Source organism: Barbus barbus (genome assembly GCF_936440315.1).
Source record: "Barbus barbus genome assembly, chromosome: 5".
NCBI lineage: Eukaryota > Metazoa > Chordata > Actinopteri > Cypriniformes > Cyprinidae > Barbus > Barbus barbus.
The window spans coordinates 24725675-24751184 of record NC_136733.1 but is presented as its reverse complement, the minus strand read 5'-3'; the positions used below and the strand labels follow the sequence as shown (position 1 = coordinate 24751184).

Sequence of the window (25510 nt, the reverse complement as noted above, 5' to 3'; positions counted from 1 at the left end):
AAAATACAAGAAAGAGATGTTTTATTAAAAATCTAATTTTTGAAAAGAACCGATTCCCGTATTAATAATTGTATTACATATGCTTCCGCATTTTAAATTATTCCAACTAATATATTCGTTAAATATCATTTAATCAAATCTGTGATTTCAATTGTGACATTTTTGGGACTTCAAAATTATATGCGGTATGTAGACTGGAAATAGAAATAATATTAAAGTCCTCTACAATAACATAGTTGTTTTTTCCTGTAAACAATTCGCTCTGTAGGAACCATTGGTCAGGAAACGATGTTCCACACGGACTCTTTCATGGCGCGGTCGAGATGTTTGTTTTTGTTACCATCGTATTTGTCTTTGTGGCTTATACTATTTCTATTAAGTTTGTGTATTACAGATACAGCAAATTATGGCCACACTTACGGAATAAAATATCCACCCCTTTATACACCGTTGGAAACGCGAGTTTTTGTCCAACTCAAGAGAGGTCCAGCGCGCTCTTACAGAACTCAAGGGATGACGAGCCGCGCGCTACAGCCAGCGAGACTCGAGCTCTGCTAATCACTGCACATCCAGATGACGAATGCATGTTCTTTGCGCCTACAGTCTTAAAACTTGTTGAATCACAAGCAGCTGTTTATTTGTTATGTTTGTCGACAGGTAGGTTTACTAGTCCGTTAATAAAATCATAATCTTAACCTGAATCGTTTTTCAGTTGTAATGAAAATTCTTGGTTATTTGTATAAAAAGAGAACATTTTACTTTGTTATTGAAATATATATGTTGTTTAATAATGCAATTTGTTCAAATACTGTACTTTATGTGCTGAACTGATTAAATAAAAGAAATAAGAACTTCTGCTGAAGTATTTGGGATGCTTGTATAAAGTAAAAGAGACTCTTAAAATGTTTCTGTAATGCTCAGGCAATTACAACAATCAAGGACTACAGCGCAAAAGAGAACTGCTTGACAGCTGTGCAGTTCTGGGAATCCCATCTGACCACGTCACCATCATAGATGACAAGTAAGGGCAGCGCACACAGTTTTCACCTTAAAATGTAAAAGCCTGCATCATTTACTCACCCACAAGTTGAATATTCCATCTAAGCTAATGTTGTGTACCACAGAAGAAAGAAATTAATATGACTGAAATTCATAAGTTTGAAACAACACGAGTGTGAGTTTTTGAAAAAATATAACACTTTAACGTCTTCCTCAGCAATCAAATGAAAAACCATTTTTAAATAGAAATTCAGATAATTAAGATTGTCATTAATTGTCTTATGTTCACCAAGGCTGCATTTATTTGATTAAAAATACAGTAAAAGAGATATATTTTGAAATATTATTACAATAAAAAAGTTTTATTAATTTAAGTTTTTAAGAGAAAAAAATAAATAAAAAATAAATACTTTTATTCTATAAGGATGCATTAAATTGATCAAAAGTGATAAAATATTTATATTTCAAATAAATGCTGTTCCTCTGAACTTCATCAAAGATTCCTGAAAAAAAATGCATCATGGTTTCTACAAAAATATTAAGCTGCAACTTGTGTGTATAAGTATGATGATGCAATTATAAGCCATTATATGACAGATTCACAGGTTGTCTCCCACAATGCAGTTGCTTCTAATAAAGGAACATGATAAAAACCTCACTTGATGAGTAAGATGCAAGATGAACCCTACCAAGCCTGATCTAAAGCATATTTCAATTAAGATAATAAAGACAATACATCAGCTACCAACACTGACAATAAGCCCTACTCTATTCTTTTTGGGGGTGTTTCATTAGTCTTCAGAAAAGAAATGTTCAGGTCCAGTGCGGCCTTCCTCCCGAGGCTTTAGCCGCAGCGAGGACATGCATTAAGTGTGTACCACGCTGGGTCTGGCCCCTCCTCTTCTCCCCTGGCTACCCTGTGAGCAAACAGTGGCAGGCCTACAAATGAAACACCTCCATTCTTGTCACAACAGAGGCACAGACAGCTCAAGCTGATGTATGGGTGCTCGCTCTGTCACTGGAGGATATAAATGACCAGGATGGGAGATTAAAGAGGGCAGTTCTCCACCCCCCCTGAGAACTCAATGCTGACATGGCCTGAAAAAAAAAGAGTCCATGGGGCAGGATTGTCTAAAATAGTCAATGTGATTCCACAATATCAGTTTGATGATGTTATGAGCTCCTTCACATCTTTGTGGTGTTATCTTAGGCCCGGTTGAATTTTCAGTGTTTTCCTGAATCATCAGCTGTTTTTCTCATTCACGCTAATAACCGTCAGCTATATTACAGATTGCCAAAATACAGGCTGCCTGAAAAAGTTTTCTTGCTACCCACATATTCCATCATTGCTTAACTGTGCCAGAGTCTGGCTGAGCTACAGATTGGCAGCAGTAGTTTTAAAGAAACACATATCAGTAATATGTAGTGTATGTGTAATATAAAGTTTGGGGTCAGTAAGATCCTTAATGTTTCTATTTCATATAAAGGCTATTCTTTTGAATTTTATTCTTCAAAGAATGCTGGAAGAAAATGATCATAGTTTACACAAAAAATATTAAGGAGCACAACTGTTTTCAACATTGATTATAATAATAAATATATCTTGAGCATTAAATCAGCATATTAGAATGATCATGTGACACTGACTGGACTGATGGCTAAATATATTCAAATAGAAAACAGTTGTCATAATAACATTTCACAATATTACTATTTTTACTATAAATAAACACAGCTTTGGTGAACATAAGAGTCTTCTTTCAAAAACATAAAAATTCTTAACAACCCCAAACTTTGAATTTGTGCTGAATGCCAGTTGTCCCGTCCATGGTTCAGTAGACATACACACAAGGATAATAGTGATCTTGACTAAAAACAAAAAAAAACATGGGCTTATCAGTGCTGTATTTTTCAGTGTTCTGCAACAAGGGACCTGGATAGATGAGTTTTGGGTGCATTCCTAGTAAAAGTATCATGGTGAAGTGTTCCTTACATCCTCAGTGCCATGAGGTTAGTAAGGCAGATGCTTTTATCCAAAGCAACCTACAGGATGCTTATTCCAAGGACAACCTGATGTTAAGTGCCTTGCTGAAAGCCACAATGTTAATGGACTCAGACTTTTCGGTGGTGATTTTAGGGAAAAATCTGCAGACAAAAGTGAGTTAAATGGAGCTGTGAGTACATTTTGCATCCAAATATTTAATAAACACATGAAGTGTAGAACGAAAGGCAGATGTTCTAGTTTCTGTAGATGTCTTGACACACAGGGCCTGGCGATGGCTTGTTCGGAGCCCTGCTATGACCTATACACCACCACCGCATGTTTATACGTCGCTATTTTCAGTAACTGGCATTAGCCATCATTTGATGTTTTTATGGGACTCAGATTTTGTAATATCACCTGAAGTTCAGCCAGGTAATGTGCTGTCATTGCATTTATGCAAACCAGCTGTGTGTGTGTGTGTGGTGGAGAGATAATTTTAGTCTTTAGCTGGTCCAGATCCTCTGGAAATTATTGCAAGCTTCTTGCTGATAAAGCATATGAAGGCAAAAAAAGTTTTTCAGAAACTTTGCTTCAGTGGGTTTTTGTTAAATGACATAAGCCAGAGTTTTCTTGTCCACCCAGGGAACGGCAAGCAAAAATATGATGCATGCGTCACAAATTCAAGTTCTCCCAAAAGAATTTGCATAGTCATGGTAATATGTTTTTCAGGCTGTTTTCCAAGTGCTGTGACCCACCCTGCCTGCAGCTCTTCCCTGCATGAATCCATTCCTTTAGTAAAGTGCGCTCTAAGCTTCCTGCTTGCCGTTGTTCTTATCGTGCTTAAATGCCACAAAACCCCAGAGGTCCCAAACACCATCGCCTGGCTGAAACCTCTCCACATTTAGAGTTTGTTAGTTCTTGGAAGCATGGAAAAACTAAAGCATAATGGACCGGCTAGCTGTCCCCTGAGTATGTGTGTGACTTGTTGTTTCAGAGATTATACTTTTACTTGGGCTGACATCTAAGCATTCCCAAATTTAAAGAGACGATATTTCCTGGTTTGTTGTACGATCGGACACTGAGATACGCCCCTTGTTTTGACTGCTTTGGACACGGCTGTCAAATGTACCTCTATTTGGGTCGTTCAGCTTAACATATGATGTTACATACAAACCCTGTGTGTGTATAAACCCTTTGTGTAACTGCAGGGTCAATGACCAGTAATCTTGTTTTAGACTGCTCTAGTGGCGGTACGCGGAACCCGGGCGTGTTCTGAGTGTGTGTTGACTAGGTCATAAGTATCATGTAAACGCAGACACCCACCTGGAACTTTCATAATCAGCTGGCACGACGCCCGATCCGCCTGTATCTCTCTCTCTATTGCTCGTCCTAGCTTTATTTTTTAACCTAATGTACACACAGAATAAACTTTGATCTTTTCTGACTCACTCTATCTTTTCCTCGCTCACCTTCCCCACCATATCTTCTTTACCCAGGAGCTGACACTGTAATCTTTATGATCCTTTCCTCTAGTCATTCACAAGCACGTACACAAACACAAGATGGGAGAAATCTGGTTTAATCAGATTTGCAAGGTTTAAAAAAATGCAAGGTTTAATCTCACCTTGCATTTGGCAAAAACCCAGATCACGAATGACAATAAGTACAGCATAGATCACTTCACTCTTAAATACTCTATTCAAGGTCATCCTAATCTGTTTTTCTATTTTATCTACAGTATGTTACAGAACTGGCTGGAGATTCCAACCAAAGCATAGTGAACTGATGACTGCAGTGAACTGATAATGCATAAATCTGAAAGATGAGCTTCTGGGTCTTGTGTTTGCCTAGCATGACCTCAGCAGACTGTAGTAATCTTTAGCTTTCATGTGCACGTTTAAGCTTTTGTGTGTGTGTGTGTGTTTGAGCGTCTGAGTTCAGGCAGGGTCATCTGGGCTCTGAGCTGGTTCAGGATCGCTGTGTAGTGATCAGGATTGGTGTGCATGCAGTGATCCTATTCATTCCCTGCTGTCAGCAGCACTGACCGCTGTTGTACAGAGAGTTCTGAACACACACACATAAACACTCAACTGAGTAGACAAAGTTTACATAAGTGCACATAGTGACAAAGTCTTGTGGACTTTAGTCTCAGTCTCAGACAGCACGACCACAGACTGCTCACTCACGTACATTGTATTCAGAACTGGAAAAAACTGGTTGAACCTTAGTTTATCAGTCCACCAGGAAACAAAGTTGTTTTTGCAAGGTACTTGGTCTAGTCGCTGTATTTACAGTTACAAAGAGACATTTTTCCATTTAAATTATTCTTCCATTTAAAACAATTACTGTTCTGTTGGACTTTCTATTCATCAAACACTTCTACAAAAATTAAGCAGCGCTTAATAATAATAAACGTTATGAAATGAAAACTGAAATGTTTCTCATCATAATAGATTGATTTGAAGATTCAGCTTTGTCGTCACAGGAATAAATTACATATGAAAACAATAGTGTGTTTTTAATACAGTTTTGGTCAATATTAGGTATTTATCTGCATATTTTATATTATAATATTAATTATTTTTTCTATTATAGATTTGTTTTGTTGTAGTTATCTAGTGATAACTTAACAGGAACATTTTAAGTTTCTTTCATCTCAGAATGAATAGTTATCCATAATTCATTATATAAAATTTATTTGACATTGACTAATCTGTTGATTTTTCTTTTTTCTTTTAGACAAAATACAATTGATTTTAATATCAGCTTATCAATATCAGCTAGAATTTTAATTTCGGTGCATCCCTACCCTAAACGTGAAGAAAACGAACAGGTTGGACACTGTACGTGTTGATCAGACAGCCTCTTCCTGTTTAAGCTGGTGGTTTTTTAGCCAGAATTAGCTGAAGAGTGGATCAGACTTTATGCCAACTCTCAAAGGTCTGAAATGTGAGACTATGTAGACCTCATGAACTTGTGGTTATCATCTCTAATTATATCTGCATAGACTTGTTTGCTAGCAATTTGAAGTTGTGTTTCTGATTCATTGAATTGTAACGACATGCACAGCATATGGGAGTTTGCGTGATATCCATTTCATTTTACACTCTGATTGTAAAGTTTTGTTGTAACTTAACTTGTGCCATCTCAGAGTGTGTCCTTGTGGGCTCTGAATGGGTCGTGTGACCCTCTTCTCAGAGCTGCTTTGCTCTCTCTCCAGTGCACAGCTGCATTGACCGCCTACACTCTGACTGAGGCAATGCATCATGGGAGTGCTTTTGTGATAAGAGCACATCTGAACACGCTCCATTGAACTTGTACTTAGTCGACCCCCGCAATCTTTTTCTCTCTTTTTCTGTATTATTCATTTAGGCAGACAGATGTACTCTCCATTTGTCTGAGCACAGACCACACAGCCCAACTGCCTGGCAGGGTGACATCAGGTTGAGTGCCTGTCCTCCTTTTACTTCCTCTGACAGTTCTCTCTTTGTCTCTATCATGTGTTGAGAGCTTTCCATGGGTGTTAGTTTAATTTTTGTAAGATTGTCCTGCATGTTTTCCTTGAACAGGGCAGAAGTACGGTTTCTCAAGAAAGAGTTCTTGCATTTTCACAGATGCTGTCTTAGTGTTGGACTGTTTTCAACAGCAAATAATGTTTTCTTATTTTAGTTCAAATTAAATTTAATAATTCAATAATTAAATGTGAATTTAAAGAAACTTACTACTAAAGAAAATTACTATCATTAATATAGTATAGTATAGAAGTCCATTTCCAATAAATAGAAGAAAGGCATAAAGGGATTAAAAGGGAGAGTTCACCCAAAAATGTAAAATTCATTAATTAATTAGGGAAGTCTTGGCCTAATGATTAGAGATTCGGACTCGTAATCCAAAGGTTGTGGGTTCGAGTCTCGGGCCGGCAGGGATTGTAGGTGGGGGGAGTGAATGTCCAGCGCTCTCTCCACCCTCAATACCACGACTGAGGTGCCCTTGAGCAAGGCACCGAACCCCCAACTGCTCCCCGGGCGCCGCAGCACTGGCTGCCCACTGCTCCGGGTGTGTGTTCACGGTGTGTGTGTGTTCACTGCTGTGTGTGCACTTTGTATGGGTTAAATGCAGAGCACGTATTCTGAGTTACTCACCCTCATGCCGTTCCAAACCCTTCTTTCATTTTCGAAACAGAAATGAAGATATTTTTGATGAAATTCATAATTTTATGAGGCTACGAGAAATTTTTTTTTTTTGCGCAACAAAAAGTAAAGACTTTATTCAACAAGTCTTCTCCTTCCATAGCGCTATTTTGGACAACCTTGCTTACGTTTAGAGCAAAGTACGCACATGCGTCGTGGTACTCTGAAAATTATGGTTTAACCACTGATGTCACATGGACTATTTTGTCGATGTTCTTGGTGCCTTTCTGGACCTTGAACGTGGTAGGACCCTTGAGGGTCAGAAAGCTCACAGATTTAATCAAAAATATCTTGTGTTCCAAAGATGAACAAAGGTCTTGTGGGTTTGGAACAGCATGAGGGTGAGTAATTAATGACAGAATTATCATTTGTAAGGGAACTATCCCTTTGAAAAAAATGGGAGTTATGAAAAAAGAAATGAAAACAGGACATTGAAATACTGAATGATAATACACACCTGAGGTGGTAATGCAGCCAAGAAGTGACTCTCAACAGTGTTCAGCAGCAGCAAATAATAGCGAAGCTGTAAGTTTAACTGATTCAAAAAAGTGAGTGACATTACCACAACCTTGCTACTGAGAAATGTTGTAGCTTTCAGGTCTCAAACTATTTTATCGAAAACATTGACGTTGGGGTAGCACTGACAACAAGTTTCTGTGTCCTGTGTTCTTTATGTAATTATGACTTTTTAACTTTTTTTTGACTGTCTCATAATTATGACTTCAGCTCATAATTGACTTTTTAATTACTTTGTCATAGGATGACTGTGTCATAATTATTAGTTTTTATTTAATAATTTCAGTTTTGTTATTTCAACATTTTTACTTTTACCTCATAATTGTGACAGTTTTGAGTATTAATGGCTTAATTATGACTTTAATGTTGTAATTATTATTTTCCAAAGCATGATTTGTTTTATGTTGCGGAAATGGACTTCCTTAAAATACAACTTATATTTAATATTTTAATAAAATGAAAATGCATAACTGCTTTGGACAGTAGTGACGAGGAGAAAATAATAGCATTCATTGCCCTCCATATTTACTTATAAATTGATTCTGCAAGGAAATTAAACCCTGTGATTTATAAGCTGCAGGAAGAGGACAGAAAGTCGGGTCGGGTGGGTGGGTGTTGGGGCTGATGGCAGGTCAAGACCCTGAGAGAGATGAGCTCTGTTAACACAATTACCAGACAGCACTGCAAATGCACTGCCTGCCAAGAGCTTGTCATGGAAGAAAAAAAAAAAAACACTATCCTTCTTTGGGAACATTTGGGGTTTCTATGTCTCTTCCAAAGCAGAAACATTCAACTGATTTTTTCGGTACCATTTGTCTTGATTTTCTCTCCCTTCTTCTTTTCATCATAAAGCAATGTTCTCTGTATTATATCTTGGAAGCTGCAGGGCTGTTTTGTGCCAAGTATTTGAGATTGTTGTTTCATTTAATGTTCTAAATTTGGCTGAAATGAGCTGTTTGGCTGCTCCTGAACATCTAAATGAATGAAGAATCTAGCTTGAGCTTTTCAGCTTTCTGCTCTAAAGAGCTACTGACGGATAAAAGTGCTTCTTAAACTCCATAAATCTGTGCAAATATGACTGCGAACCTGAGCTCATTTCAGTCAGAAATTTGTGCCGGAAGGGTTAACTGTCGTTCAGCAGTCAGCATTTCCCAGCATGCACTGGGCCTTGTAACGGAAAGGCAGCCAGGGCCCCATGTGACCAGACAAAACAAACGCTGCCAGCCCCCCACCCCCACCCCCACCCTCTCTGCTCTCTCTCTCACACACACACCCCGCCTCTTCAGTAGGCTAAAGTTCATCTGCTGCATTCAGACGCCTGCAAGCAATTACACATCCACATGCGGTGAGTGAGTAAGAGAGAGGAGGGAGGCAGGGAGAGGAAAGGTTACTATGGGGCATTTGACACTGTTTCTAGTGAGGCCAACTACTCTGTCTTGATCCATCCTGAAAAAGGTCAGAAAGAGCATGTGTCTTTTTCTTTCTTTCTTTATTTTATTGTTCTTCTCTCTTTCTGTCCTATGTTCTCTTGTTCTTGGTTCTGGAAGGCTAAAAGTCTAATGAGTGATTTTAGTTTTACTAGCTGCAAAAAAATGGCCCAACTGGGCTGGACATAACAATGGCTCAATCAATGGTGTTTGGGACAGGACTGTCTGTTTGCCAAAGTTCACCCACAAGTCTGTCATCATTTACTTATCCTCATGTTGTATTGATGCTGCATGACTGTCATTTTTCCTTTGGACACTGAATGTGAAGTTTTGAAGAGTATCCTGGCAGATCCACAATAAAAAATAAAAAAAGTGAAAGGGATCCAAGCTCAAAAATGCCAACAAAAAAAACACACCATAAAAGTACTGTAAAAATTGCCCATATGACTCATGTGCTATATTCCATGTCTTCTGAGGTTATATGATATCTTTATTTGAAAATGAGACCAAACAGAGACATCATGTGAGAGCCAAAGCAGTTTGGAATCATTGGCGACAATGTGATCCTATTTTGTTGAATATGACCTATGCAGTCAATTCAGAGCTTCTGCTGAGGGGAAAATTATCAGTTAAGACTGGTCTGTTCACACAAATGAAGACTTGAAAAAGTGATACTTTATGATACTTTTCTTTTCTGTAATTTTGGAGCTTGACATAACCAGTTCTCATTCACTTTTTAATTGTGAAAAAGAGCAGCTAAGATATCCTTCAGAAACTCACCTTTTGCATTCCACAAAATAGAGAATGTTGTGTTGTATGGATTTAGAACTGCATCACTGTTAGTTAAGTTTTTGTTGAACATTTTATAAATGTAAGTCAATTAAAGGTTTTTCAACTTTAATATTATTATAAACATTAAAATGTATTTAAAAGTATAAAAAAATAAAATACAAGCCAAAAATAAAGCTGAATGTGTCTACTTAAAAAAAACATTTGTGAGGTTTGGGGTGAATAAATTGCCAGACATTTAATGCTGAGAGGTGTAGACAAACCGTAAAGTTTGAGCAATAAAAATAGTGCTGACCTACAAGCTAATAATTATACTTTTGCTTCAGCTGTGCTGCAAAATACATCATTAGACATGAATCAATGCCAATATTTGGATAAAATCAACATTTTCTATAAATTGTGTAAGATAATCACATAGAAAGACTTCTTGCCATTCATATCTCTTTTTCAGTCTCTCAGTCTCTTTGTACGTCTGTTATATCCTAACTCCTACTGCACCCATAATTTGCTAGTCAAAGCCTTTTCTATAGCCAGCATATCACTTCACACCCACCCCGCCTCTGATATGGTGTCCTCCAGAGCCGACCCCATGACCCTGACCAGCATTTGATTTGTGTGCAGATCCATCACAAAAGAACAGAAACAACTGTCAAGCCCCATTGTGAGTGGCCCCAATTCAACTCACGCTGTTTCTCTCTATCTTTTTATCTGTCTCTGCCTCACTCTGACTTTCACTCCCCCTCTTCTCGTCTTACCCCGTGACCTTGAGCTGGGATTTTGCTGCCGGCTGTCATTAACCCATTCAGTGCCAAATGGTATGCAGTGCCAGCCCAACCCTCTCAGCCAATCACAGTCCACTTTACCCTGCCATTTCCAATATCTGACCACTGAATCAGTGTAGATAGAGTCCTCTAGTGGTTTTGTTTGCCCTTCTGCCAGTCAGAATCCATGTTTAACTTTTTTAGCTTTTTCTCTTGCTTTCTCTGAATCTGTTTCAAAAACATGCTGTTAAGCTATTGACACTCATTATCAGAAATGCTGTAATTTTGAACTTCAAAAAATAAAACAGAAAAAGATATTAAACTCTTTTTAACATTGACAATAATGTTTCTTTTGCACCAAATCAACATTTTAGAATGAATTCTGAAGGATCATGCGACGCTGAAAATTCAGCTTTGCCATTACAGGAATAAATTACACTTTAAAATATAGTAGTCAACATTTGAAGTGGATCAAAAAAGTTGTCCTAAGACAAAGAACACATTTTGGTTTTAGGACAACTTTGATGAAAGGTTTTGATCCACTTCAAATGTTGACTAGTGTATATTTGAAAAGAAAAAAAAAATATTTAATTTTAATAACAATTTAAATATATATAATATTAATACTGTAATAATATTACTGTATTTCTAATCAAATCGATGCAGTCTTAGAATTTGGCAAAAAAAAGTATTGAAATCACCTTCATTTCTTAAATACATCTACAATGACTTAAAATACTGTCTATGTAGGCAGCCTGCTATGTTTTGGTGCTTCTGTCTCTCATTCTTGACCATCAACTGTTCTCCTTATCTTTCTTTCTGCTCTTCTAATATTTGATGTTTGATAAAGGTGTCTAGGAGTAAAAAATAGCTAGAGAACAAAACAACATGCACTTAACTGATTGTCCACAGTGGGCGGCGCTTCTTCTGACCCCAATACATTACACAGCAGCTATGTGGGGTGTTCAAGTGAAAGTTGTGTGTGTGTGAGAAAGAGAAAGAAAGAGAGAGAGAGATTGATGCATGGCCCTTGTTTTCCCTGAGCTGTAGTTACAGATGAATGAGAGGGAAAAGCCCGGGTGACCTTTGATCCCAGACTTCAGAGAGGACTGTGGGATGCATTCCAGCTGAGCAGTAGTGAGACTGTGGCAGTAAATCAGATAGAGAGAGACTCTTGTTCACCACTGCAACCCTCGGGCCAAAACCTGCCCTTCCAGGACCTTGCTGTTTTGTTGCAGCTGTGTGTGTGTGTTGATACATAAATGCTTTTTGCTCAGACCAAATCAAACTTACACATAGAACATGAACAGAGCTGTAGATACACAAGACTCTTCCATCAGTTGTCTTTAGTATTATATATAATGCTACTCATTATTTGTGCTTGTTAAGTCAAAAGTCAGTTTCCACACAGATGGAAAAATTGATGGACATTGATAGAGAGCCTGTTTCTCTTGTGACTTTGTCCCAATGTGGCTTTATTTTTTGCAGTGTCACTTTATATCTCACAATTGCAAATGTAACTTTAGTTTTCACTTCATTGCACAATTACTTTTTTACTTTACAGCAGAAACAGAAATGTAAAGTGCACACAAAACTGTAAAAATGTAGTTGCCTATACGTCTCAGTTTTTCTTTTTCTCTGTAATAAAAGTGTGTGAAATCTCCTTATAATGCTTTTATATTTTTCCCTCCTCTCCTTTTGTTCATGCAGAGAGCTTCCAGATGACCCCGCAGTCCAGTGGAGCACTGCACTGATCTCCTCTCTGATCCTCAAATACATCCGAAACTACAGCATAAGTGTGGTAGGAAACTTATCCAGAAGAGTACTGAAGAGTATGTGTACGATTTAACATGACAGTGGTACAGTCATGAAGTTGAGACCACTGAGAGGCCTAAATCTATGAAAGAGCAGAGTGCACTGAAAAATTCTTAAGGAACAGGAAACAAGTGTGTGCTTTTTCGTAGAACGTTCCCAAAGGATATCTAAAATGTTTACTTTATTATTAATAATGAATTGAGAACAAATCAGTGCTTAGACAAAAAAACATGGTTGCAGATTAACTTTAGCACGTGACGAAAGATAAATATATAATCAATAAACATACAATAATCTGTGTTATTTTTAGACCGCTCCAAATAATAGTGTTAAAATAAGGTTGGTAACACTTTATTTTAAGGTGTCATATAATACAGAGTAATTGCCTAATTAATTACTTAGTAGTAGCCGTTGTACTTACATGAAACAAAATGTACTTGCCATGTAACTAAGTTATGGAACAGCCTGTAATTACAGTTTGTAATTATGTAGATGTAGTAGGCAGTTACTGTTACACATATGTAACAGGCCGAGTCTGTTACACAGCTACTTGGACACTTAAGTACAATCTTTATACACTTTATTTTAAGTAACTTATGCCTGTGTAATATTCTGATATTTTAATGTAATTAGAAAGGTATTACATGCATTTAAGCTGTCTACTGGTGGGTTAAATCAAACTAAGGTGCAGCTGGATAAGATGTACTGTATAGATACACATGAAGTACACTTACAGTGGGGCAAATAAGTATTTGATACACTGCCGATTTTTCAAGTTTTCCCACTTACAAAGAATGGAGAGATCTGTCATTTTCATTGTAGGTACACCTCAACTGTGAGAGACAGAATATAAAAAAAAATCCAGAAAAATCACATTGTATGATTTTTGACAAATTAATTTCCATTTTATTGCATGAAATAAGTATTTGATACAATAGAAAAATAGAACTTAATATTAGGTACAGAAACATTTGTTTACAATTACAGAGGTCAGACGTTTCCTGTAGTTCTTGACCAGGTTTGCACACACACTGCAGCAGGGATTTTGGCCCACACCTCCATACAGGTCTTCTGCAGATCTTTCAGGTTTTGGGGCTGTCGCTGGGCAACACGAAGTTTCAGCTCCCTCCATAGATTTTATATTGGGTTTAGGTCTGGAGACTGGCTAGGCCACTCCAGGACATTGAAATGCTTCTTACGGAGCCACTCCTTAGTTGTCCTTGCTGTGTGTTTGGGGTCATTGTCATGCTGGAAGACCCAGCCATGACCCATCTTCAATGCTCTTACTGAGGGAAGGAGGTTGTTGCCCAAAATCTCGCGATACATGGCCCCATCCATCCTCCCCTCAATACGGTACAGTTGTCCTGTCCCCTTTGCAGAAAAGCACCCCCAAAGCATGATGTTTTCACCCCTATGCTTCACGGTTGGGATGGTGTTCTTGGGATTGTACTCATTCTTCTTCTTCCTCCAAACACGGCGAGTGGAGTTTATACCAAAAAGTTCTATTTTGGTCTCATCTCACCACATGACCTTCTCCCATGCTTCCTCTGGATCATCCAGATGGTCTTTGGCAAACTTCAGATGGGCCTGTACATGTGCTGGCTTGAGCAGAGGGATCTTGCACACGCTGCAGGATTTTAATCCATGACGGTGTAGTGTGTTACTAATGGTAACCGTTGAGACTGTGGTCCCAGCTCTCTTCAGGTCATTGACCAGGTCCTCCCATGTAGTTCTAGGCTGATCCCTCACCTTTCTCAGGATCATTGATACTCCACGAGGCGAGATCTTGAATGGAGCCCCAGTCCGAGGGAGATTGACAGTCATCTTGAATTTCTTCCATTTTCTAATAATTGCGCCAACAGTTGTTGCCTTCTCACCAAGCTGTTTATCTATTGTCCTGTAGCCCATCCCAGCCTTGTGCAGGTCTACAATTTTGTCCCTAGTGTCCTTAGACAGCTCTTTGGTCTTGCCCATAGTGGAGAGGTTGGAGTCTGATTGATTGAGTGTGTGAACAGGTGTCTTTTATACAGGTAACGAGTTCAAACAGGTGCAATTAATACAGGTAATGAGTGGAGGATAGGAGGGCTTCTTAAAGACAAACTAACAGGTCTGTGAGAGCCAGAATTCTTGCTGGCTGGTAGGTGATCAAATACTTATTTCATGCAATAAAATGGAAGTTAATTATTTAAAAATCATACATTGTGATTTTCTGGATGTTTTTATTGATAATATACACAGTTGAGGTGTACCTACGATGAAAATTACAGATCTCTCCATTCTTTGTAAGTGGGAAAACTTAAAAAATCGGCAGTGTATCAAATACTTATTTGCCCCACTGTAAGTACAATCTTGAAGTTGATACACTTTATTTTAAGTAGCTTATACTTGTGTAATATTATGTAATTGTAATGTGATTAGAAATGTATTACATGTATTTTAGCTGTGCACTGGTGGGTTAAATCAAACTAAGGTGCAGCTGGATAAGGTGTACAGTATAGATACACATGAAGTACACTTATGTGCAATCTTGATACTATTTATTTTAAATAGCTTATGTCTGTGTAATATTCTGATATTTTAATGTAATTAGAAAGGTATTACATGTATTTTAGCTGTGTACTGGTGGGTTAAATCAAACTAAGGTGCAGCTGGATAAGGTGTACAGTATACTTACACATGAAGTACACTTAAGTACAATCTTGAAGTTGATACACTTTATTTTAAGTAGTTTAAATCTGTGTACTTACATTTATAATTACGTTGTATAAAGTCTGCAACGCATATGTAACAATCGGTCTTTTACATATGTGTAACAGTAGCTGCCTATTACATCTACATAATTACAAACTGTAATTACAGGCTGTTCCATAACTTAGTTACATGGCAAGTACATTTTGTTTCATGTAATTACAACGGCTACTACTAAGTACTTAACTAGGTAATTACTCTGTATTATGGACACCTTAAAATAAAGTGTTACCATAAGGTTTTTAGTTAAGCATAAAAGGCTGACCCTGGATCGGATGGAAGTTTTAAGTCGTCATGCCATTTCTTAGCCTTAAAAACTATTGTTTCTGTATAGTAAAACCATTAGCCTTGTCATAATTATAGTAGAAATATCTTACCCTACATGGTGGGGGGCTTTGAAAAATGTGTTGGACAATGAGTCAAAGAGGTTGAGAACCACTGATCTGAGCGTTTGCTGCAGAGATTTTCAGACTCCAGCTTTTCACTGTGCTTACTTTCCTATCTGATAGCTTGAGTCTTTCTCATGAGGTTGCTTTGAGTGAGACCGTATCAGTAAGATTAATTCACTCAGGCGAGCTTTCATAGGCCCCCTGTAATTAGCCCTAATTACACATGCTGTAATATCCCATAATACCGCTGAACTCGGCTGAAGCAGACACATGCGGTTCCCCAGGGTCACTGCTGGCAAGCCAATGCAGAGATATCTATCAGCCTGCACTAAGGACGTCCAGAAAAGATCCCCAAGAAAATTGAAATCAAGAATGAACAAATGTTTCCCTCTTGCACCTCCTTTCTCTTTCTCACGTGTACTGTTTAGTGTTTTCTTTCTCCTTCCCTCTCCCTCGTTCTCAGCCCGCATGCCTTGAAATTCCCAAAGAACGCCAAGACTAGCATAAACAAGCCAGTAAACAAAACAGTGTTCTTGCAACATGACTTGGTTTACCTCCATCGACTATCATCCCTAAGTGTACATGCACACATCAGCTGATACCCTTCCTGCCAGACTCCCAGCTACACCAACACACCAGTCTGACATTAAACCACACACTCACTAATACAGGCTGAATCCAGTGGATCTGCACACGGTTCCGCTGCACCCTTAATTTCATGTTTGATATAAGCCAGGGAGGCTGTGGGGATGGAAATACTGATGTTGAGCTATAACATTACACTCCAATTTGACTTTGGCTTTCACACGTGTGGGAAAAGAGTGGTGGCCATCTTGTGTGCTTTACCGCTTTCTCACAAGGAGCAGAGGATTGTGGGTAGAGCACTATTACACAAATAGCCTCCTCTGATTTAAACAGATGTGCATTACTGCTGTTTGTACCAGACTTTGATTCTGATTCAAACTAAGTCTTTGACTCCTTATGCTTTACATAAAAATGTATAAGTGTGCACAGACATGTTTATCTTGCGTTCTTCTCACAGGGAAAGGACAGTAAGTGTGTTTGCATGCACTTGAGAGTTCGATTTCAGTCAGACTGAAGCAGTGATTTATCATTTTAAAAGGTTATGTAAACGCTGAAACCGTGCCAGTCCGATTTTTTTTAAAAATGAAATCAAATTAACAGACACAGATAACGGTATTGTAGCTTGGCTTCGTCCAGCATGTACACGTTATTAAAACTAGGATTGACCATGGTCTGAAAGACAGATTTTATCCTTTAAATATTACAGACTGACACTTTGTAAAATTTCACTGTAGCTCGATTATTACCATACATGTAAACATATTTATATTCGGTCTCTCTGCTGTTCGCAGCATTTGGATTTTTCCTCCCTCTTGTTCATGCCAATAGTCTCTTCTGAAAGCTGACTCACTCGCCTTGTTATGTTTGGCAACAATCTACATACCTGCCACAATCTATTATTTTGTCAACCATATTTTCCTCCACCCTTGGCACTCTCAAGCTATGTGCAGCAGCCGCTTGGAAAGCAACCATTCCCAAAGACAGAATCTCTCGTCTGGTGACACAGCAGACGATACACAGATAGAAGTGTTTCCACACAGTTCTGGCAACAACTCCCACCAAGCCTACTGCTGAGTCTTCAAATTACTGCTTTTCTTTGACTTTTGTTTCATCTTATTTTAAAGTTCTTTTCTTTTGCTTGTTTTTTCATCTTGTGTTCACCTTTTCACCCCTGTTCTTCAGTGGGAAGAAAGAATGCAGGCGGGAAAAAAGTTTTCAAATAGGGGTGGGCGATATAGCAAAAATATATATATATTTTTTTTCAAGAAAATCACAATTTTATCACGATTCTTTGTCATGTTGGTTTTACTATTTCCCAAGTTGTCTGCCAAACTAATTTCTCTATTTAAAAAACATAAGGTAAAAAAAAATAATAATAATAAAAAAAATAAATAAATAAATAAAAAAAATTATATATATATATATATATATATATATATATATATATATATATATATATATAAAATTTAAAAGAATGGCAGGAATTTAGGCCAAAGTGGGTGAAGATAAAAATCTTTGTCATTATTTATCTTTCTTATTAAAAATTAAGAACAATATTACACATTACAAATGCATATAATATGCAAATAAAACATTTGCTGTATTTTTCATTGAATGAACAAATATAAAAATAAAACGCCATATACACTTCACTGTATAAATTATAAATTGATTCTTATTAGAGCAATTTTGTGAAATAATATTCACTTAAAACATCAGTTTTCTAAACTTATTTCAAATGTAACTTATTCCTGTGATCACAAACCTGAATTTGCAATAGCCATTACTCCAGTCTTTAGTACCACGTGATCTTTCATAAATAATTTTAATATGCAGATTTAATGCTCAAAAAACATTTATTATTATTATCAGTGTTGAAAACAGCTACTTAATATATTTGTTGAAACCTACATTCAGTTTTATAGGATTTTTTTTTTTATGAAAAGAAAGTTCAAAAGATCAACATTTATTTGAAATAGAAATCTTTTGTAACATTATAAATGCATTTACTGTCACTTTTGATCATTTTATGCATCCTTGCTTGAACAAAAAATCTTACTAACCCAAATTGTAGTCTAGGTTAAAGTATTGTTCATTGTTAGTTCATGATACCTTGTGCATTAACAGATATAAAACAAATTATTGCATTTATCATCCTCTGTTTTATGCCATGTGTTTCCGCAGGTACTGACATTTGATGGCAGCGGTGTGAGTGGACATGCAAATCATATTGCCATCTACATGACCCTCAGGTAACCTTATACTCTGATGTCATAATGCAAGAATTCACTCCACAACAACAGGATGCGAGAAGTTAATTAAATTAGACTTGCAGTTAAAAGTTAAAAGAATTATAGTCACATTGTACAAAATTCTAAAAATAAAGCAACAGCTTCAGCAAGAACAGAGACTTTCTGACATTAGGACAGCTGTTTGATGTATCATTTTTGTTACAATTTTAAAAAGGAAACAAACTAATACTGCTTATTTAACATAACCTATATAATTTATATTAGAGTGGGTCCAAATAGAATGGCAAAGAGCTGATATACCCTGCTGAACAGTCCAGCATCTCAGCTAGTTATCTTAGCCTAATCACCACAATGTCTTTGGTCTAACAGCTTTACCATCTAGATTTTGCTGGTGAATGGCAAGACTGTGTTAGTCCACAAGTTAGGCTATTACCAAACCAAATATAACATACTGATCTCACAGTAAGATGGCTTGAAGATATTTCATGTCAAATCTGAACATGTCCAGGATCCTTAATATACACTTATATTTGGCACCATGTAGTGCAGTGAAGTTGAATGCAAAGTCAATCAAAGAAAGAAAGAAACATACTGAAGACTATCTTCCCCTAGTCTCAGTATTAAATAATTATCTCTTATTTGTGTAGAAATTGTGAGGGGTTTATAAATTATAGATGACAAAATGGGTGTGCAAACATATGCACTCAGCTGTATCTAGGTATAATTCCATTACTTAAATGATTGCTCACATTACACACATGAATCGGTTCAGAAGGAGAGGAACTCCAAATACTCTGTCTTGGATCAGACAGTTTGTTGTTTGACTGTTTGCAACAATTCAGTGTGAAGCAGGACTTTGCCTCATACCTTCGCACGGTATGAATCCAAAATCCTTTCTTCTGCACTAAGGTATCAAAGCTTAAATCATTAATACGGGTGATAAAGGCATCCAGACAACAGGAGATAAAGCTTTCTGCTGGTGTGAGGCATTGACTTGCATGAAGCTTCACAGTAAAACAGCCAGAACAAACAGTGTTCAATTGTTGAGCAATGTTTGGTTATTTACCGAGCCAATCTTTTCGGACATCTGTCTCTTCTGGGCTGTTGTAGATGAATTTATTTGTCTGTGTGAGAAGGAGAGTGAGAGGAAGCAATGGTGAAGTTGGCGCTGAGACTGGGTCGTCTCGGGCTGAGCTCTGGGCCAGCACAGGTGGTGTGACTGGGAGAGCCAGGCCATGACAGACAGCTCCAGGAACTGCATATGGATTCAGAGCTCACTCTAATCTGAGAAAAACCCAGACCTCAGGAAGTGTGTGTGTCCTTAAGACAAACACACACACTGAATAATGGGAGTGAGAGAGACACTTCAGTTTCGGTATTCAGAAATCTTAATGCTTTAGCATACCAAGGATTTTTTTGACAATGATGTGCTTTGTGGGTAGGCCCTTTTCTGTTCCACCATGACTGTGACCCAGGTCCACAACAAAGAATAATCTTTGTTGTGAAAACACTACAAGTAAATCTATGGTTCTAAATTTTGTCACCATCTTGCGAATATATATATATATATATATATATATATATATATATATATAAAAAATGAATTACCTGGATACACCAAATAAAAAAAATGTAAAGGATCGTTTGAAAAATAAGAAATGAATTAGCAAATGCTAGAGAACAAAAAAGAAAGTTTTTGTCTTTTCTGAAGAAGTATTAATATTTTGTATGGTCTGCTTATCAGGTTAATTTATTTTCTCATTGAGAATATGTTTTAGATTTAGTTTTATGTTTATACACTGCCCTCCAAAAGTTTGGAAACGCCCTAGAAAAGTGGGGTTTTGGACAATATTGGCATGAATCCATTTAAATTGGTGATAATTTTGCACTGATAAGGGACAACACAAACTACGAAAATATATTTTATTACTTAAACAGTTTATACATAGAAAAAAACTTACATTTTCGATTCATCAAAATATCCACCATTAGCAGCTATTACAGCTCTGCATAATCTGGGCATCCAAGCTGTCAGTTTATTCAAACATTGCCTTTGAATTGGCAATCAATTGTTGAAGCTACAGTATTAAGGTGTGCTGACCCAAAAATCTTTTAAAAACCTGGGCCAAGTTTAAACCAGTAACCAGCCATCACAGCTGGCAAAGGGGGATGTCTGACTTTGACATGTAGATATTGCCATTATTATGTTTTATTGCTGGTCTTAAATGATAATGTCAAGTTACTTTAATGTATTTGCACCAAAAAATGATAAGGATTGATGCTGATATCGTCCAAAACCACACTTTGCCAGGGGTGTTTCCAAACTTTTGGAGGGCAGTGTATGTGCTTAAGAGTTTGGTGTGTTACATTAATCATATTTGGGTTTTTCTCCTTCATGTCTTTGGTAACAGGCATCTGGCTTCTGCTGGACGACTGCCTGAAGGTGAGTCCCATTAGATTATGTTAAATAATACATAGTATTATGTTAAATATTATTTTAATTATCAATCATCAGTGAGGTAAGTCTCCCTCACATCTTGCTAGTATGTTTTCTAGGCAAAGTACTCCACCCACTGGTACACTTTCTTAAGTATACTCTAGAAAACACTTCCAGTATACTTCCTTGAACATTTTCCCAGCATCTACCACTGAACTAGACCAACCCTCTCTTACTCCCGAGCAAGGAAATGTCTGAGATCACAGTTTTTCTGTGTCTCCATTTTGTCTAAAAGCAAAGGATAATGAGGCTCAAAACATCTGGTAGATTAGAGCAGAATTGATGCAAATTAAACGGTCAGTTCATGACTCAGACCACTAGGGGTCGATATGCTCTCACACAAAGAAGTGTCCTACGCTCTTGTGGGCTAATGATTCAAATATTTTCAAAGGGTCATTTCAGTGGGCAGTGTTCTTTCTGACTGCTTTCTAATCTGACACATTCAATTTCCAGCTGAATTTCTTTCTCAGAGTCAGTCCACTCATACTGAGGACAGGTTAGTCCTGTTAATCCAGTGTTTTCCATCTGCTAGATCTTATTGGACAGATCTTATTTTACGTAACATATACTCAGTCAACCTCTAGGCCCTAGTGTTTCCTTAATCAGCCAGATCTACTTTCTGATGACCCTGTCATTAACTGTCAGTATTAAGAAGTAGCTTGTTTATGCCCTTTAGACACTACCATTTCAAAGTTGGGGCCTGTAAGATTTTTGTAATGTTTTTGAAAGAAGCCATACTCACTGAGGCTGAATTATTTGATCCAAATACAGTAAAACTATAATATTATGAAATATTAATACAATTTAAAATAATTGTATTTAAATATGGTCGTCACGTTATCCTTCAGAAATAATTTGAATATGCTTATTTGGTTCTCAAGAAATATATTATTATCAATGTTGAAAACAGTTGAGCTACTCATAATACTACTGTGAAACTTTTTTTCAGTTTTCTTTGATGAATAGAAAGTTCAGACAGCATTTATTTAAAGAGGAATCTTTTGTAACATTAGAAATGTCTTTACTGTCACTTTTGGTCAATTTAACAAATCCTTACTGAATAAAAGTATTAATTTATTTCGAAAAAATGTAAACAATAATGTACATTTTGTTTAGAGAGTCTCTACAAAATGTAATTTAAAAAGAAGCAAACCTTTAAGGTGCAGATCAACCTATTTGTATTTTTTCTTAATCATTGTATATATATATATATATATATATATATATATATATACAATGTGATATGATGATCTCAAGATGGCGCCGCTGATGGCAGCCATTGTGCTTGGCTTTCCAGTTTTTTTAGTGTTTTTGTTAGTTTTTCCTGTTTTTTGTTTGTCAAACACGATCAGTTTCACCAGGGAAGAACTGCTGAACATTTGGCAGAACACACACCAAAATCTCCAACCGGTTTTCGATTATTTGGATGATTAAGGATGATTTTGGATGACAGCGTGTTACATCTTCCTAATTTCCAGCTGATCAGAGTAAATCGCGAAGCGGAATCAACGGGGAAATCGTGCGGCAGCGGGACATGCTTCTACATCAATGAAAGGTGTGGTGTACAGATTTAACGGTGTTAAAGATGATGTGCTGTTCAGATCTAGAAACGCTTTTCATCAACTGTAAGCCTTTCTACTCGCCGCGGGAGTTCTGCTCGTTCATTCTCGTGAGTGTCTACATTCCACCGCAAGCGCACGTGAGCACAGGTTTATAGAAACTCACTGATCAGATCACAGAGAGTGAACAACTCTATTTTAATCATTCTAGGTGAACTGCCAAAATACAGACAGCATGTTACATGTCCCACCAGAGACAGTAATATATTGGATCACTGTTACACAACAATAAAGGACGCATATCACTCGGTTCCACGGGCAGCTTTAGGACTCTCTGATCACTGTTTGGTTCATCTTATTCCGACCTACAGGCCGAAACTTAAATCTGTTAAACCTGTATTAAGGACTGTAAAGAGATGGACTAATGAGACAGAGCAGGTTTTACAAGCCTGTCTCGACCTTACTGATTGGAGTGTTTTTGAAGCTGCTGCAAATGATCTGGACGAGCTCACAGAGACTGTAATATCATATATCAGTTTCTGTGAGGATATATGCATTCCTACCAGCACTTATCTAACTTATAACAATGACAAACCGTGGTTCACTGCAAAACTCAGACAGCTCCGTCAGGCCAAAGAAGATGCTTACAGGAATGGGGACAGAGTCTTGTGTAAACAGGCCAAATGCACACTGGAAAAGAAGATCAGAGTGGCAAAGAGGAATTATTCCAATAAGCTAAGGATCCAGTTCTCTTCCAGTGACACGGCTTCAGTGTGGAAAGGTCTGAAAGACATCACCAATTACAAGACACCATCCCCCAGCACTGTGGAGGATCAATAACTGGCAGACGATCTGAATGAGTTCCAAAGAAACCCAAGATAACACGACTTAATGACTACAGACCTGTGGCTCTAACATCTGTGGTCATGAAGTCATTTGAAAAACTGGTTTTGGCTTATCTGAAGGACATCGCTGGACCCCCTGCAGTTTGCCTACAGAGCAAACAGGTCTGTGGATGATGCAATCAACATGGGACTGCATTACATACTGCAACACCTGGACAGACCAGGGATCAGGACCAGACTCATGAACATTTGAACTCTTAACAATAAACATGAAACACACAACACTATCATACTTTTTATTCTTTATTTAAGATCTAGTGCTATGCTATTTTGGCTGATTAGCCGGCAATGCTGACCTAAAATGCTAAATGTTTGCCCTCTCTCTTCACTGTTGCCACATCTCAGACCTCAAATACATAAAGAAAATACTATACAAAACTTACTAGGAGTTGCCAAGTGGTTATCAGTCTTACTTTTCCAATACAAATAAGACCAATCTACCTTTTCATAACTGAATTAAAAAAGTTATGACCAGTCTGCAACTGGCCCCAGTTCTTTATTTACCCACATCACAATAATTCAATCTTAATCTTTTAATAATAAATAAATGTCTGTAAAAACCTTAGAAATGTCAAATTCATTGATGAAAAATGTGGAAACCCTGCACTAAGCTTTCACCTTTTTACATTTTTTAATCTATCTGTCCCCACAGGTTGTCAGATCTTCTCTCTTCACTCCATCAGCTTACTCAGAAAGTACGTGTCAGTCCTAGAGCTGCCGGTCAGTTGGCTACTCTCCTCTGATTTGTGCTGCATCAGCGGATGGGAGGAGTATAAACGTGCCAAGGTGTGTGTCATCAATCATGTTCAAACAAAGAGCTTAAGCTCTGATTATACTTGATGACCCCTGAACTAAAACTAGACACACCCTTGATGATCAGTTATGGCTTCCAAACTTTTCAAGTTTGTCTCATGATTCTAAGTTTTTACAGTTTTTCACTGTTTTCAGATGTATTCCCAAACAAGACACTGTGCATAGCTGAAAAACAACGGCTATATTGCTGATTAACACATTGGTACTTTGAACCTTTACTGTGCACATTAACTAATCCTGCTGAGAGGTCTGTGAATGATACGGTTGCTCTGTCTGACCTGCCGAAGCCTGAACTGGCCCTACCAGTCAGGCTCCTAACAGTAGCATGCAGATGATAGCATGTTCAGCCCTATTGTGTGTTCGTTTGTCATCTTGGGTCAGGTCATCTACTTAATTTCATAAGTCATATATAAGTCATATAAAAAAAGATAAATCTCCTCACCTCCTCATCTACTCAAAAAATGCATGTCATTGCTCTTGTCTTACAGTCTGATCATTTCTCTCCTCTTCCTTCCTCAGAAAGCCATGCTCTGTCATCGCTCTCAGCTGCTGTGGTTCCGCCGGCTCTACATACTTTTCTCACGCTACATGCTTGTAAACACATTCCAGGCCATCACCGTGGAAACAAAGAATGTGAAGATTTATTAGCTTAGATTGTCTTAGGTACTGTTCCTGTCCATGTAGGACTAAAGTTATGCACTGAAATTTTTTAATAAAGGTTTACTTCAGGTTTCTTAACTTAATTTCAAATATAATGTCATTAAATTACTGTACAGTAACAGCATATATCAATAAGGTTCAGTCAGCATATCCAACCTACAGACACTAATGGAGAACTGTTGGCATAATGAACCTTAGAGACTTTATACCAAACTCTACAATATTCTGAAAGCCAGATTTCTGGGGAGGTTTAGGTTTAGGGGAGTTAAGCGCTTTAATAGAGTTGTTAAATCCAAAACACAGATTGTGCCTTTGAGTTTGCAGGGGATGAAGGACAAAATGTGATTCTGTATATTGTTTACATTTTCTGTTACTGTTGTTATTGGTCTTTGTTGTTACTGTTGTTATTGATTTATTGAAGTAGAGTTCCAAGTAAAGCACTGTTCCAAATGGATCAATATGTACTGTACCCAATCTTATGATTCTGTATTGTTTCAAAACTGACATGTATTTCTGATTTCTTTGAGCGAGTCTGTAACTCTATTAGTTTATGTTCTGTGATGACTTCAAACAAATGCTAATGTAGAGCAATGCAATAATTTTGTTTAAAATAAATTTGCT

At 37.4% G+C, this 25510-nt stretch overlaps 1 protein-coding gene across 1 annotated transcript; it reads left to right on the top strand.

Annotated features, from left to right (window-relative positions):
- Positions 1 to 288: 288 nt before the first annotated feature.
- pigl (phosphatidylinositol glycan anchor biosynthesis, class L) lies at positions 289 to 25510 on the top strand (the record flags this gene model as incomplete). Its single annotated transcript, XM_079416446.1, is given in 8 exon segments — positions 289 to 307; positions 310 to 657; positions 922 to 1021; positions 12377 to 12467; positions 18388 to 18455; positions 20867 to 20898; positions 24069 to 24202; positions 24749 to 25510. Coding segments are annotated over 8 exon segments (921 nt in total). The 3' UTR covers positions 24878 to 25510.